This window comes from Drosophila novamexicana, unplaced genomic scaffold (genome assembly GCF_003285875.2).
Source record: "Drosophila novamexicana strain 15010-1031.04,08,12 unplaced genomic scaffold, DnovRS2.1 tig00004555-arrow-pilon, whole genome shotgun sequence".
Classification (NCBI taxonomy): Eukaryota; Metazoa; Arthropoda; class Insecta; order Diptera; family Drosophilidae; genus Drosophila; species Drosophila novamexicana.
Genome location: NW_020825052.1, coordinates 3,773,414 through 3,787,186, shown reverse-complemented (window position 1 = coordinate 3,787,186; position 13,773 = coordinate 3,773,414). Strand labels below are relative to the sequence as shown.

The 13,773-nt window shown below is 43.3% G+C and overlaps 3 protein-coding genes across 3 annotated transcripts; 1 reads left to right on the top strand and 2 right to left on the bottom strand.

Annotated features, from left to right (window-relative positions):
• The first annotated feature begins 1,803 nt into the window (after positions 1-1,803).
• On the top strand, positions 1,804-3,017 carry LOC115770209. The gene is made up of 3 exons (XM_030715404.1): positions 1,804-2,058; positions 2,131-2,592; positions 2,651-3,017. The coding sequence occupies exons 1-3, from the start codon at positions 1,864-1,866 to the stop codon at positions 2,870-2,872; spliced, it is 879 nt and encodes a 292-aa protein (XP_030571264.1). The 5' UTR covers positions 1,804-1,863; the 3' UTR covers positions 2,873-3,017.
• Positions 3,018-5,127: 2,110 nt separating this feature from the next.
• LOC115770317 (T-box transcription factor TBX6) lies at positions 5,128-6,872 on the bottom strand. Its single transcript, XM_030715553.1, has 5 exons — positions 6,782-6,872; positions 6,551-6,713; positions 6,135-6,402; positions 5,928-6,065; positions 5,128-5,863 (listed from the first exon to the last, which is right to left on the bottom strand). The coding sequence occupies exons 1-5, from the start codon at positions 6,870-6,872 to the stop codon at positions 5,261-5,263; spliced, it is 1,263 nt and encodes a 420-aa protein (XP_030571413.1). The 3' UTR covers positions 5,128-5,260.
• Positions 6,873-9,414: 2,542 nt separating this feature from the next.
• Positions 9,415-13,587, bottom strand: LOC115770252 (ubiquitin-protein ligase E3B). Its single transcript, XM_030715466.1, has 7 exons — positions 13,181-13,587; positions 12,615-13,116; positions 12,145-12,525; positions 11,466-12,091; positions 11,289-11,407; positions 10,044-11,221; positions 9,415-9,988 (listed from the first exon to the last, which is right to left on the bottom strand). The coding sequence occupies exons 1-7, from the start codon at positions 13,339-13,341 to the stop codon at positions 9,704-9,706; spliced, it is 3,252 nt and encodes a 1,083-aa protein (XP_030571326.1). The 5' UTR covers positions 13,342-13,587; the 3' UTR covers positions 9,415-9,703.
• Positions 13,588-13,773: the final 186 nt, after the last annotated feature.

Genomic DNA, 13,773 nt, shown 5'->3' with positions numbered 1-13,773 from the left:
GCCAAGAAAAAACAAACAACAATTTCAATTTACCACAAAATCGATTTCTAAATTGTACTCGCCAGGGACTAGGAGCTGCGGACTGCGGTTTTATAGCGCACAGAACGGGTGACAGATGTCGTTCTGGCTGTCGACGGCGCTGTATTGACAGGCGCAAGGTTGTAAGTGCATTGAATGCCTCATTAAATAGCTACAAATGCGTCTGGCAGATGTCGCAGGTTGTGTGCAGCGTGTGTGCGTAATTAATGCATTTTGCTGTTGCATTTTACGGCTCAACATTTGTGTTGTTGCTTTCTGTGTTTGCCCCCTGAAATTAGATACACTTTGTCTTGCAACCAATTGTTGTTGTGTAAACACAAAATGGGGAGCAACCCGAACAATAACGCAGCCATTACCATTTCCTAACCGAACGTTAATTACTTGACAACAACAAAAACAAGTGCTAATGTATGACAAACGTTTTACGCGTGGCACCAGCTTCGTGAAAATGGCTGTCAATTCAAATTGCGCGCCACTTGACAGCAAGAACTGCAAGCCCGCCATTTGCACTGCTTGTTATTGTAGAGAGAAAAGTGGAGAGAAAGAAACAGCAAGAAAACTGTAGGCATGCTGCCTGCCCTCTCAGTTTTCTATGTTTGATTCGCTGAAAGGATTTGCAGACTGCATTATTCTCTTGCTGGAAATAAACATATTTGGAAGCCAGAAGAATGCAACAAAGCCAGACATAAGTTCTTCTCAGCGTCGTGTGTCGCCGGTGCCAAGCCATAAAACTGAAAATGCTCATAATCTATATCTCTCCCTTCTTCTTGCTCAAGCGCAGTCCTAAGCCGTGGTTTTAAACTAGAGCGCAGCCAAACCCACTTAGAATCCTACCAAGCAATTTATGCAAATGGATTCAGCTGTGGGCCCGGGTCCGAGGCCGGGGATGGAACAATTAACAAAGCGTGTAATTTTTCATTCTTAGCGTGTGAACAATGGCACAAACAATTGCCGGATAGCAAAAATCCACCCACACATGCAGGCAGGCGGCTGGCCCGACCCACGCGAACTGTGCATCATTTTTACAAATCCATGAGAACAATTAAAACTAACAACAACAATAATGGCCGCTGTCAAGTGCGTGTCCTGCACTCGATCGTTGTCCGCATTGTCAATGCCTTTTGTTTACAAGCCTATTGAGTGCAAACTACAACAGTATTTAAGTTCTCTATATAATTTGCATATTATTCCTTTGTCCGAACACTTTACCTTCTACCTGACTCGGGCGTTTGAAAACTAACCACATACATACATATACAGACGTACACATTTATGAACATATTTACAACAACATCGCTCTCCAATTAGCTTATCGATAATTCACGAGTATCGAAATATCGATAACGCAGATGAAAGTTCAGCTTTTCTCACGTGATAAAGCTGTGAATGAAATATAATGTAGTTCGATATTATAAAATATACTTATTCTGATTAAAAAAATAATTAATTTAAAAATACGGTTGCATTCCCTTCTAATGCTTCTTAAGGAAATAGCTCGGAGGATGACGTTTCACATGAATAAATCTTATAAAATCTTTATCATACATTGTCTTAGCTTATCCTTATTTATTAAGACTTCTAGATAATCAAGTTTGTGAATAAAATTTATTTGGCATATTATTTGCATAATTGTTATTTTGTTTTCTTATCATGTTGGTCTTTCTCCCTCGATCTTTCTCGATCTAATAATCGAAAGGTGACACACTGGTCAAGGTCAATTAATCATTAAAAGGGCTCCATCACATTTTTAGTCACGCACCCATCTCTACTATTTAATGCCTTCTACTTTGAAACACTTTGCTAGTGTGGACAGAAAATCACAAAATGAGTTTGAATAACAAAGTTCCAGATTTGTTTTGTGCTGAAATTGATGATGACAACGACTCTTTTCACTCCTTCGCTCAAAGCAGTATCGAACCATCTGAGTTGGGATCTCTTTCCGACATAGACGATGGCCCCGAAGATTCAAATTCAGATTCCTCTGCTGAGTTTGAGTTAAATAAAAATGCTGTCAAGATTGTAAGTGCATATCGCATCCATTTCAATCATAATATTTATCTAATCACTTTTGCACGTTTTTGCATCAAACAGAACCCAAATCTTCGTGTTGATTGCCAGACTTCTGAGGCGCTTGCCACAAGTAGCTCCAGTGCCAGCGCTTCGGTGGCAAAACCGATCCAATATGAATCACCAAAAGTGACTCCTTCGCGAACCCCAATGTGCCATCATATGGTGCCGAAGTTAGCAGGCAATTCACAGATGCCCGATATAGATCTCTTCAACATGGACGCATCTTCTTCAGTCAACCTGATAAAGAAGGATGTCCTCGATATAAGTCCCAATACGGAGGCATTGCAAAGGTTTGCCTTCACGGAAATTTGGATTGAAGAGCAGCAAAACTATCCGGAACGTAAACGTTCGCTTACACGCGAATTTACGGCTGCTTTAGATGACTACTTTCATACAAAAAATAACGATCAATTTGAAAGTATTTCGCTAGAGGAGCAACAGAAAGGCAAACTTTACAAGCAGCTCTTTGTGGCCCGAAACAAGGTAAATCCACCAAAAGTTTCCTTATTCCTTAAATATGCCATAATCCTTATTTCAACAGTCGAGTAGCGGCCAAACAGCTAGCTTCCAGACTACTCCCGAAAGCAAGCCGTACGTTTCGCCCTTTGAGGATATGCCAGTTGTGCCTGAGGAGAGTATTTTGCCTGGCCAAAAACCGCACATTGTTGTACCGGCTGGCTACGATTTAACCAATCTGTGGGAGTACAAGAATCCCAATCACTGGCATCGACGCCACACCACCTTCAATGATTATCATCCCTAGCAGCAATCTCTGCAAGCAGAGAGTTGCATATCAGTTAAGTCACGTTGAAGCTTATATACTTATTGTGTTCTAACTATTGACGCATTAATAAAATTCTGGTTTCAGAAAGTTCTGAAATAATTAAAGACTGCAAAAGGTCGGACCTTTGACAAAACTGAAGCAAGTTGGATATGCAATGATACAATTAGTCATTTTTTTATTCTTTTTTTTTTTGTCACTAACAGGTTAAAGCGTAGAGGACAACATCTGTGATTAAATAAAAATATTATTTTAAAGCTCAAGTTTCAGCCAGATCCCGTGCGATCGTGAGTGTATATTGCATCCTGCGTGGCATGAAAAGCACGGACAAGTTGCAACATAACGTCTACTGCTGGCGCCCATCTCTACTCTAAATGATTTCATTGCGCTGCCGATAAAATTGTCGCCAGCGAAATGTCCACGACTTTGATTTTGTCCGCCATAACATTAATTTCCAACGAAATTACATACACACAAGAGAGGCGAAGGCTGAGACGGAGAGAGCGCAACAACAACTGCAATCACAACAACAAACAATAAAAGCAGGAGCATATGCATAGCAAACACAAGGCCTGGGACAAAAAGTTCGCTTATCTGCCGCCGAAAGACCAGAGCCCGGAACGGCGCTCATTCGACTTTGACATGCGAACGTTTTTGAACCTGCGCCTAGCTCTGGTTTGTGGAGCACTCTGGCTGCTGCTCCTAAATGAGAATTCAATAAATTTTAGCAAATAACCCGAAGAAACGGCTACAACAACACAATAGCCGTTTGGCGTCGTTAGTCTTTTTGGCGACGTTTAACATGAATATGCAGTGTGGCTAATGTGGAGCCCATAAACACTTCCAGCGGCAACATGAATGGGACTACAAGCCCACAGCCGACAGGCAACAGATGTCCCCACCGAGAAGAAAACAGGTTGTTGCTACGTGTGCGGCGAGCATGGAGCTGTCGACGGAGCACAAAGTTGGGGAATCAGCCGCTTAACAATTGTTTCTTAACGCGATTTGAAATGAAATGCCACCGTCGAAGATTTGCAATTTAGGCAATAGCCGTGTCCCGCTCCGGCTACCGCTTGGCCAACTCTGGTGGCCACTCAAAGATGCCGCCGCATTTCCGTTGGCCAGCGCAACAAGTTGCATGTGTGAGGCTTTGACTGAAACAATTTTGCATGTAAATGGCAAACAACTACAACGTGAAAACATCAATTACATTTGCTCTTGCCTTGCAACGAACTGCTGGCCAGGATTACCTGGCGATCGTCGCGCTCAATCAGCGCACTGGCGCTGGCGCCAGCATTTAAGATGCGGCGCTCTCTGATCTGCTGATAAGCCCATGTCGTCGGCATTGTAGTTGTTGTTCGTCGACGAACCCAAGCGGAGCATATGAACGGGAGAGCGCATTGTGGGACTCTGCGAACCACGGTGAGTTCGAGTTGGAGCTGGAACTGGTTTTTATGACTAACATGCGAAAGATAGGAGACGCACTTATGCATACAAAAATGTGAGCAAAATGGAAGCACAGAAAAAATGTTTAAAAACTAAATGAAAACTCAGCTAAATCTAAATTAATGCCTCAGGTCAAGAGAGATTATGTGACTGCAGATAATAGTCTTACAAGAAAACACTCCACGCCGAAGATTTAATACATATTGCCTGGAAAGATTTATACAAAAACGTTACTTCTAACTATTTATTCCAATGCACATGGTCTTTTGATCATGGAAGGAAATACCACGATTAGTTATAATAATCTTTTGAAAAACAAAGAAGATTTTCTTTTTACCACTTAACTAAGGCAGATTCTCACATATGTTTACGAAATTTTACACTGGACTACAAAGAATATATGCATAACGATGTCTCGAGTTTACGCATTGCTAAGTTATATAAATTGATAACCCAACCTAGGCAGAGTACATAGGAAGCGTCAACCAAGTTCAGTATATTAACTTTCAGTATAAATTAAGTGAAAGCTTTCTTCTAATAATGTTGTATATTGCCCGAAACTGCATTTGAGAAAAGCTCTACAATTATATTTAGCAACGATTTCAGGTATTCCATGATGTTTTAATGCAGTCATAAGAAAATGGATAGCTGAAATTCTTCTAAAAAATCTTTATTTGCGCGCATTAAAATGCCAAAGACAATAAATCCATTACGAAATCATTTAAACAATTAAAATTGCATAATAAATACTTAGGATAAATACTGATGGTAAATACCTGGAAATCTTAATTAACTGCAAAATATCACAATTTAACTTACTGACTACGCCGCAGACGACGCTGGCAACTAAACGCTAATTAAATGTATAAGGCACTTAGGAGCAACAACTGAAATGGGAGCAGCAACTGCTGCCCCGCACGGCAGCTAAATCGAGACGCTCGTTCCTAATATGTCCAAGATGCTGAAGCTGCTGCGCTTGGGCTTTGGCAAAACGGCAGCTGCTGCGGCAGCTTTGGCAATAACAGCGATTCGGCTAATCGATTCGGGTTCCAGGTCGGGCTCAGCTGTGCTGGTCGTGGTGCCCACAACGTCTACAAAGGTATCGGTCTCTGGCTCCGCGGCTGAGTCGCAGCTGGAGGAGGCGCACGATGAGTCGGGCGATGGCGGCGAGTGCGCCCAACTTGGATAGCTGGCGATGTGTCTGGCATATTGAATGGATGCCAGGCCCGGCGGTGGCGCTGACAGAAAGAGATTGGCCTCAAGTGTATCCAGCAGATAATGGCGCGGCACTAGTAGACCAGAGGGCTGCTGGTGCGGCATGGACAGCTCATCGGTCAGACGCATGCGTTTACCCGACGGCGAAAATGTGCGTTCCATATCGCTGGCAGTTCGTGTTCCTTCTGTGCTTGCCTGAGCAGTTGCAGGAGGAGACTCGCTAAGCTTGCGCTTGCAGCGCGATTGACCCGACTCACGAAAGCCCTTGGCAAAGGGATTGTTGTCGATCTTCAGCTTCGTGATGCGATCATTCTGCAATGTGGAAAGGAAACATGAGTAACTGAGCACTTGGTCGATCGGGGCTTAGATCACACACCTGATAGGCAGTCACAGCTATAAACTCCGTTTCGGGAAAGACGTAGGCCTGCTGTGGAGCCCAGGGTATCTGCGTCAGGTCAGCGGTGCGTATGACGTGCAAACGGGGCTGATACTTGTGCATGCTGGCCAAGACAATCTATGGGAGATAAGCAGATAGTTTCTGATAAGTGACTGTGGAGCGTTTCAATTGGGAGACTACACCTACATGTCCATTGTTGTCCAGCGTATTGTTGGTAAGCTTTACTTTGCTGAAGAGCATCGCCTGTGACTGCCAGTGCTTGCCCGTCGCCGGACTATCCGGGTGCAGAAACATGCGCTGCGGACTCTGCGGCTCGGCACCGCCAGCTGGCACCCACTGTGAGCCGGAGAACTTGTAGCGGCAGTCGCCAATGGGCACCATTTCCAGCAGCACGCAATAGCTGGCCTCCTCCTCCAGGCCGCTCAGCGATACGCGCATCGAGGGAAACATGCGTCTGGATAAAGTGAGGCAATCATAATGGCGGTTACTAACATGCTATGTGATCTCATTCTATGCCTTATCGCAGCCTGCGTGCCATACTTATGAGTATGAGATAAGCTGGCTGACACAGATAGACTAAGCAAATGATGGCCCCTACATACCTTCCACTCTTTGTGATGATCATTTCGGTGCCAATGTGATGGAACTGCTGCCACAATTCATTGTTCTCCAGCTTAGCCTCCACGCCCGGCAGTGAGGGTTGCATCGGTGCTGGTGGTGCCACAAAATGTGTGCCGAAATTGGGCAATAAGCCGCACAGTGGATCTACAAGAGATGCAAGCGACGTTATAGCCGACGGCAAAGCATAGATAACACTCAATTATACTTCATACCTGGCAGGCGTTGCATAATTTGCTGGCGATAAATCTCGTGGGCGATCTGCTGCTGCATGCGCAGATCGGCAATGTTCGGCAGTGCCAACATATTTAACCTCAAGTACTCTTTGTAAATATTAAAAATGTTCAGTACGCGTCTATTGATCACGCTCAAAACGTGTTGCTTCTTCTTTTATTTAATTCTCTTAACTCTTGCTATTTCTCGCTAACGAACTGCTCGCCTCGCTGTTCAGATTGAAACTGTTGCGCTCTGTAAATCGTGCGCTAGAAATTCAATTCCAGCAGAATCCGGTCGGTTCAGTTTTCGGCTCTCTCCCGCCGCATCAGGTAGCGGCACGACCTGTTTCTCCGCTCTAACGGCTTCCAGTTAGCGCTCTCTCATCTACAGAGCTCGCATTGGTCGCTGCGCTTGCGGTCTCGCTCTCGCCGATGGGTGCGCCATTTTGAAATTCCTTTTTTTTACATTTGCTCGAGCTAAATAATGGGCGCCCGTATTATTGTTGATAGCATTGATTGCATTGGGGGCATCTCTTTGAACTATACATTTGATTATAAATAGTAATGCAAATGGAAATGGAAATGGAAATGTTTTAGATCTGGGCCAAATCATAATGGCCTATTAGCTTAAGAGAGTTTATATTGAAAGGCGTAATAGAGATTTCTTAGTTTTTAAGCCGTAAAATTATTTTAAATAGACAATGCCAAGCACAGGGCCCTTCGAAATATTTGTGTTCCTTTTTATTTTATTATATTTTTGTAAAGAAATGTTCAATGCAACTCTTCCCCGACCCCATAAAGCATAGCAGAGCTTATTATGATCTACTTACGAGCTATATCTATTAACTGTAAAATATAATATAGTTATATTATCATATAGTTGTATGGAAGAACTATGTAGCTTGCATAACTTCATGACTAAACTCAACAATTATGGGCTTGACTCTTAAAATACATTTGCAGAGCTATTTCAAATGCAAACATTATAGAAACAATCTGACTGAAATAAAGTTATTCTATAAAGTCACCTCCAAACTATATGTCTTCCAAAGTATTTAATCTTCGGCATACGGAAGTTGGCCATTCATTCATGTTTTAATAATTTAGAAACATTTGGAAACTTATTCCAGAATTATCAATAAAACTTATGCTAGGCACAAATTAAATCTTTCTCTTTTTTGTATGCTAAATTTATAAGCCAGGCCACATCCTTTTCTGTTTCATCTTGTAAATACTTACACACAAATCACACTCGACCGGTTATCTCCCATCTGGCTGAAGAGGATACGTGTATTTGGGACTTATCTTAAATCAGCATACAAGCTGCCGCTTATGGAAGCCAAAAATTGTATCGCTACCGTGGACCGAAAGCAAAGAGAGATCCGCCTGGTGATAAGTTGCCGTAATCAAATCTTAAACGGTACTTGTAGCTGGAGGGGCGCAACAATTTGTTGAGGCACATCAAACTGGCGCCAGGCGAGAGGCGACAGCCGCAAAGGCCACTTGACTGCCAGTTGCAGTCACCTTTTGCCACTTGTCCGGGTACCAGTAGGACGACAAAAATGACAACGTCGGCGTCAGTGTCGGCATAAACTCACAGGCGAGTCATAAAAACGATCACACTTTGTCCCAGGGATGCTGCGAACAATGGCCACAAAGGATGTGCATTTTATGGCCCGACCGCCGACCGTTGTCGTGTCCATGAGGCATTTTGGATATTATTGTTATGATTATTGTATGTTTGTGGGTCGGCTCTGCAATTTAGTTTTATTGTCTAGACTCGAGAGACTCGACAGAACCGCAAGGACGGACAGCTTGGAGCATAAAAGGCAAACCGGAACACCTGAGATCCTTTGCGATAGAAAAATGTCAAATAATATTCGTGAAATAAAAGATTGTAAATGGAACCCGAAACCCTTTCTTATCTGACGAAATTCACATTGAGTCATTAGTCAAATGAGTATCCGGTAATTTGACCAGCTTTGCAGAAATACTGCGCAACAATTCCGCTTATACGAAGCCCTAAGTGCACTTCCTTCCTATCTACTCATGACTCAGGCAATTAGCGTTCCTTCACAGAAGCCACAGTCCAGACGGATTTGTGTTAATAGCGCGCGCGACGCAACGGCCCAGACCTCGTCTCCGGCTCTCATTCATTGCCAGCTCCCGGAAAAACCCGGGGAAATTTCGAGCAGTCATTCACTAATTGCTGTCCTTTGGCTTCCAAATTTGTTTATTATCTTTGGCAATGCGCTTAGGCTACCATGTAAAGTCGACACACGTACATTAAGCAAACGAGCTGCGAGCTTACGTTTTGCACATGTATCAGACATTTAGATTTATTGTTGCTGTTCCTTTAGGGATTCAATATTTTACATGTAACTTATGTAATATGCGGATTTATCACACGCAAGCCACGTATTATACAATATTTCATTTTAATCTTATATTATTATAAATTTAACTATGTGGGTTTTTTTTTTAATTTTTATTTTTCATGTTAATTCAGCTTCATATTTTTGTGTGTATTTGTCGTTAGTTTATTTAAATGTTTATCACAGCTATACGTTTATGCATATACATATATAGATATATATTTTTTATAATTAATTTTGTTTTTTTTTTTCAATTTGGTTTTTAAAAATATATTTCATAAAATACACACACGCACACACTCACACACACATACATATACTTACAATTGCAAGAAACTTACAAGTATAAAAATTCAACACGAAAATGTTGATAAAAATATAAAAAGTAGGGGGTGTTAATAAGAGTACATATATAACAACATTTCTGCAAGACTTATGGGCCGAGAACAACAAAGGAAAAAATAACAACACCGAAAGCTCAATACGCCATTGATATGTAGCAGCTACATGACCAGCTCCAGTTCCAGCTCCAGCTCCAGCTACAGTTTTAGGACAACTCAAATCCTGTATTGCTGCTGACGGCATAGCGCAGCTTATCTCTGAGCGTTGACTTCTTCTGGTAGTTGGGCAACTTAAGCAGGTTGAAGCAAGTGGACGAGGTGGGAAGCCGATTAAGCGGATCCTTTTTGCGTATGGTAAAGAAGCCGCGTATAACGCTGCCTATAGTGTCCCCAGTATCTTCATCGTCGCCCACCTCCACACAGCGTATGGAAAACGGTGGCTCAAGGTGCGCAAAGCCCAACAATGGTGGTTTGGAACAGCTGGTGACAAACTATAAAAACATCATTATAAACTAGATAAATTAAAAGTGTCCTTTAGCTGCATACCTTCAGAAACAGTTTGCGTTCGTCCTCCGTGAAGTCCTTGGCCAGTATATCCCAAAGCCAGCCAACAACGCGATGTGAGTCATGGAAGCCGCCGTAATATTGTGTATGCTTACGCAAATCTTTCAGGTCCAACGGCACAGTGTCACCCGAAATAAGACGCTGTAGTTCCGGCGGCGAAAACAGTGATAACCACTCAGGATTGACAATGCTGCGAAAGCCGCGATTGAACGCCTGCGTCTGCTCGCGAATCTGTGTGTTCATATGAAAGTAGGCCATGTAGTGTATATAGACCAGTTTGTTATGATCGTTCACTACGCGCGCCTTGCCACCAGGGTGCAGTTCGTGTGTAACAATCTTGCCCATGACATCCTGATCGACAGAGAAAGTCAAGTTCAAATCGGCGACATCCTGCTTATAATGCTTGATAAATGTAAGGCTGCGGTAAAGTTCGTTGTCTAGCGAGGGCAGCTCGTCCATGCAGGAGTAGAGCGCTTGCTGAGTTTGCCCCAGCAGTTGGGAAAGAAAGAACGAAGCAAACGGCACATCCACCACAATGCCCTCGTAAACAGCCTTGCCGAGCATTCTTCCCACAAACTCAAACAATTGCAAATGATTGTCCTGTACATAAGAAATGGGCGATGGATAAAGTCGCTGATCGGAGGTGGTTTTGAATAGGTTTAGCGATGGATCAAACACTTTCTTTATGGTCTCCTCCAGAAACTCCTTGAAAACGCCATCCTGATCAATGCCCGCCTCGTGCAGTCCCTGTTGATTGATAAAGCGCACTCGTATTACACCTTTCAGCGCATGTGTGGGCTGTGCCACTAACTGACGGTAGCCATCTTCAACAATACGCTCGCGATGAATGACAATCAGCGCTGAGCGCGGTGAGGCACACGCGCTCTCCGTCAGACCCATCACAGCCTTCTCGTTTTGAACAAACTTTCGAAACAATTTGACCCGATCCTCGTGTGGTATAATATGTGGCATCTTGGCCAGCAGGAGCATTGCATTGCGCTTGGCCTTCTCCAGATCATTGATAAAAGTCGATGGCTTGACCTCCGCTATGAGCCAGTGGTTTGGGGGTGTGAAGGGACGTCGACAGTCGCGCCGATATAAACACAGCAACAGCGTATGAAGTGAAACAAACACCGGATTCTGTACAATGTTCTTGGCACCTAAAAAGTAAAAAATAATCCAGTTAGTTAAAGAAACTTTAACCAAATGCGAATGTTTCATTCATACCCAAAATGTTGTCATTGATCAGTTTGTAGAGAATATTATTGAGAAAATAGGTTAGCATAACATAGTCGTTTAATCGAAAGGGATTCTGCTCCGTATACATTTCATACTCGTCCAGAATGCTGTAAAGGTAGGTAAAACTATTAAAAAACTTAAACCTGGAATCTAAATAGAACATACGTCACATAGTGTGTCATGCAGTCACAGAACAGCATCAGCATGGCTATCTGTGGCTTTTGCACTAACGTCTCGCATCTCAACAAGTCCAGATACTCCTTCATGCCGCAGTTGGGTCCCAACGAGGTCAGCAGCAGCCAAATATCGTACAGCACATTATCATTGTAGCATATGCCAGTGAGAATGTCCAGTTTCATTTGGGAGAGTGTGTTTAAGGCCGCATAATACATGCCACAAATGCGTGACACCTGAACCACATTGCCATTGTCCAGCTTGCGCCATTGCACTTTCGCCTGCTTGCCAGCAGCACTGGCCAACAAGCCACTGCCACGTGTGGAGCTGCGCTCCAGAGCGCGACGTATTAAATTGCTGGTTGAGGGCTGCTGCGGTGAATGAAACTCAATGCGTTCGTAGTTTTCGTTGATTTCCTTCAGCAGATCCCCGAGGAGCAGCTTAATGCAGCGATGGTCCCACAACATATGAAACTGTTTTTTGATCAGTGCAACATTCTGGTTCTGTGCAGGTTCCGCACAGGGTGTGTGCCAGCCGAGAAGCTCGTGCCACTGTGTGAAGACCCCTTTGGTGGTCACCGTGTTGGGTATTAATTCCAGCAACGATGTGGTCGTCTCCTGCAAATATCACACATAAGATGAGGCAATTACCTAAATTATTTTCTACTTACAGTCAACAGCGGATAGGCCAACTTCTTCGCCTCGGCTAAATTCTCAATGTTGAACATATTTACAATGTTGCCCAAATATGCCAGAGATTTGGTGCCCGACATGCTGGCAGCGAATTCTTCGAACCATTGATAGTCCTCCGATATGTTCAAGGCTCGCTTTAGCAGCGACATGGAGCTGAATTGTTCAATGCACTGCGGCACGCTCTGATGCAAATGATAAATAAGCGCCGGCACTGAAAGTATTTCGCTGAGAAATTGTGAAAGTATGTTGCGACTGAAATCGCCATCGATAAGGGGCCGTAGGCAAAGCGTGATTATTGCAACGAGCGTCACCGGTTTGACGGACAATTCCTCGCGTGCGGTTCCTTTTAGCAAAATAATCTTAAAATTGAAATTATCAAAGATATCATTTGTATCATTCAAATCATCTACACTTTCAAAAAAAAACAGCTAAACAAATGCGAACTTACCCGCATAGTCTTATAGAATCCGTGATGAACCAAGTGTCCCTGAACGTTGCAACAGATCTTCTGCATGGCCGGCTGCAGTCGCTCAAATTGGGCGTTCCTCAGTAAGGCCCATGATTTAGGAGCAGTGAACACAATGAGTGTGTGTAAGAAGAGGGCTAGTGATATGCTATCAGCATGATTCTCCGGTTTTAGCTCTGGCAACAGCTGCATGCAATTGGTCAACAATTGTTTAATGTGTCCAATCCAGGGCAGGCTGCGCTCCTTGTGCAAGCACAGGGCCGCATACGATAATTTTGGATTATCCACTTCCATTGCTCGGTTTACATAGCGACAGATGCGCTCCAGGCGATCACGCGTGCGTCCATCGTTTTTGTCCAATTTGATTTGTGTTAGGTAGCGACGAAGCACAGGATATGCATGAACAGCGGGCAACAGATCCGTATCCTTCTCGTCCTTCTCATCGCCCCCATGACAGCCCATAAAAAGGGCATCAAAGTCGTTGCTGTGGTAATGGGAATGTGCAGTACTGAATTAAGGAGCATTTAGACGTTTGTCAGGGAACTCACATTATGCATTTCTGGTACTTGCTACGGGCTGCATATCCTTTAAGAGTCGCTTGCAACAAAATGGCAGCCTCCTCTCGTCGCTTCTCAAGGGCGCGCTCCTCTCGTGCCGCCTTCGTATACTCCAAAAAATTGTTTTTATGTGATTCCGTTTGTGCAAACATTTTTTTTACAAAAAAGTTATGTGGTTTTTGTTGTTTTTGCTCGCAGAAGCTGCAGCTTATTTGTTTTTATGATGGTATTGTTTTCGATGGGTTATATTGTTGATTGCGCGGTAAATTAACAGTTCGCAGTGTTTTGACAGCTACTTATTTTAATGTGCATTGCAATTGCATTTTGCAGTAGCACTCAATTTTCCAATAACAATTTTTCATTTTCATTAGCCCCTAGCTCGTATATTGTATGTGAACAAGTTGGGTTGAACAAAGTTTCAACAGGGTGGCAGCCTCAGACCTAAAAATATCGATGAACGATGAATCATCGCTAGAGAGGTGGAACCGGTTTTTTGAACAGCGAAATTTGGAAACTGATTCGATTTACTCAGCTCTATTGCAACTTAGCACATTGACGTATATACATATTATTTTAAAATGATA

Excerpts from the sequence above, each read along its gene's own strand:
- LOC115770209 (XM_030715404.1), top strand. The coding sequence starts at position 1,864 with ATGAGTTTGAATAACAAAGTTCCAGATTTGTTTTGTGCTGAAATTGAT. Across the intron at positions 2,059-2,130 it reads ATAAAAATGCTGTCAAGATT|AACCCAAATCTTCGTGTTGA; the intron begins GTAAGTGCATAT and ends TGCATCAAACAG. Across the intron at positions 2,593-2,650 it reads TCTTTGTGGCCCGAAACAAG|TCGAGTAGCGGCCAAACAGC; the intron begins GTAAATCCACCA and ends TTATTTCAACAG.
- LOC115770252 (XM_030715466.1), bottom strand. The coding sequence starts at position 13,341 with ATGTTTGCACAAACGGAATCACATAAAAACAATTTTTTGGAGTATACG. Across the intron at positions 12,092-12,144 it reads TGGCCTATCCGCTGTTGACT|GAGACGACCACATCGTTGCT; the intron begins GTAAGTAGAAAA and ends TGATATTTGCAG. Across the intron at positions 11,222-11,288 it reads GATCAATGACAACATTTTGG|GTGCCAAGAACATTGTACAG; the intron begins GTATGAATGAAA and ends TTTACTTTTTAG.
- LOC115770317 (XM_030715553.1), bottom strand. The coding sequence starts at position 6,872 with ATGTTGGCACTGCCGAACATTGCCGATCTGCGCATGCAGCAGCAGATC. Across the intron at positions 6,714-6,781 it reads AATTATGCAACGCCTGCCAG|ATCCACTGTGCGGCTTATTG; the intron begins GTATGAAGTATA and ends CATCTCTTGTAG. Across the intron at positions 5,864-5,927 it reads TAGCTGTGACTGCCTATCAG|AATGATCGCATCACGAAGCT; the intron begins GTGTGTGATCTA and ends TCCACATTGCAG.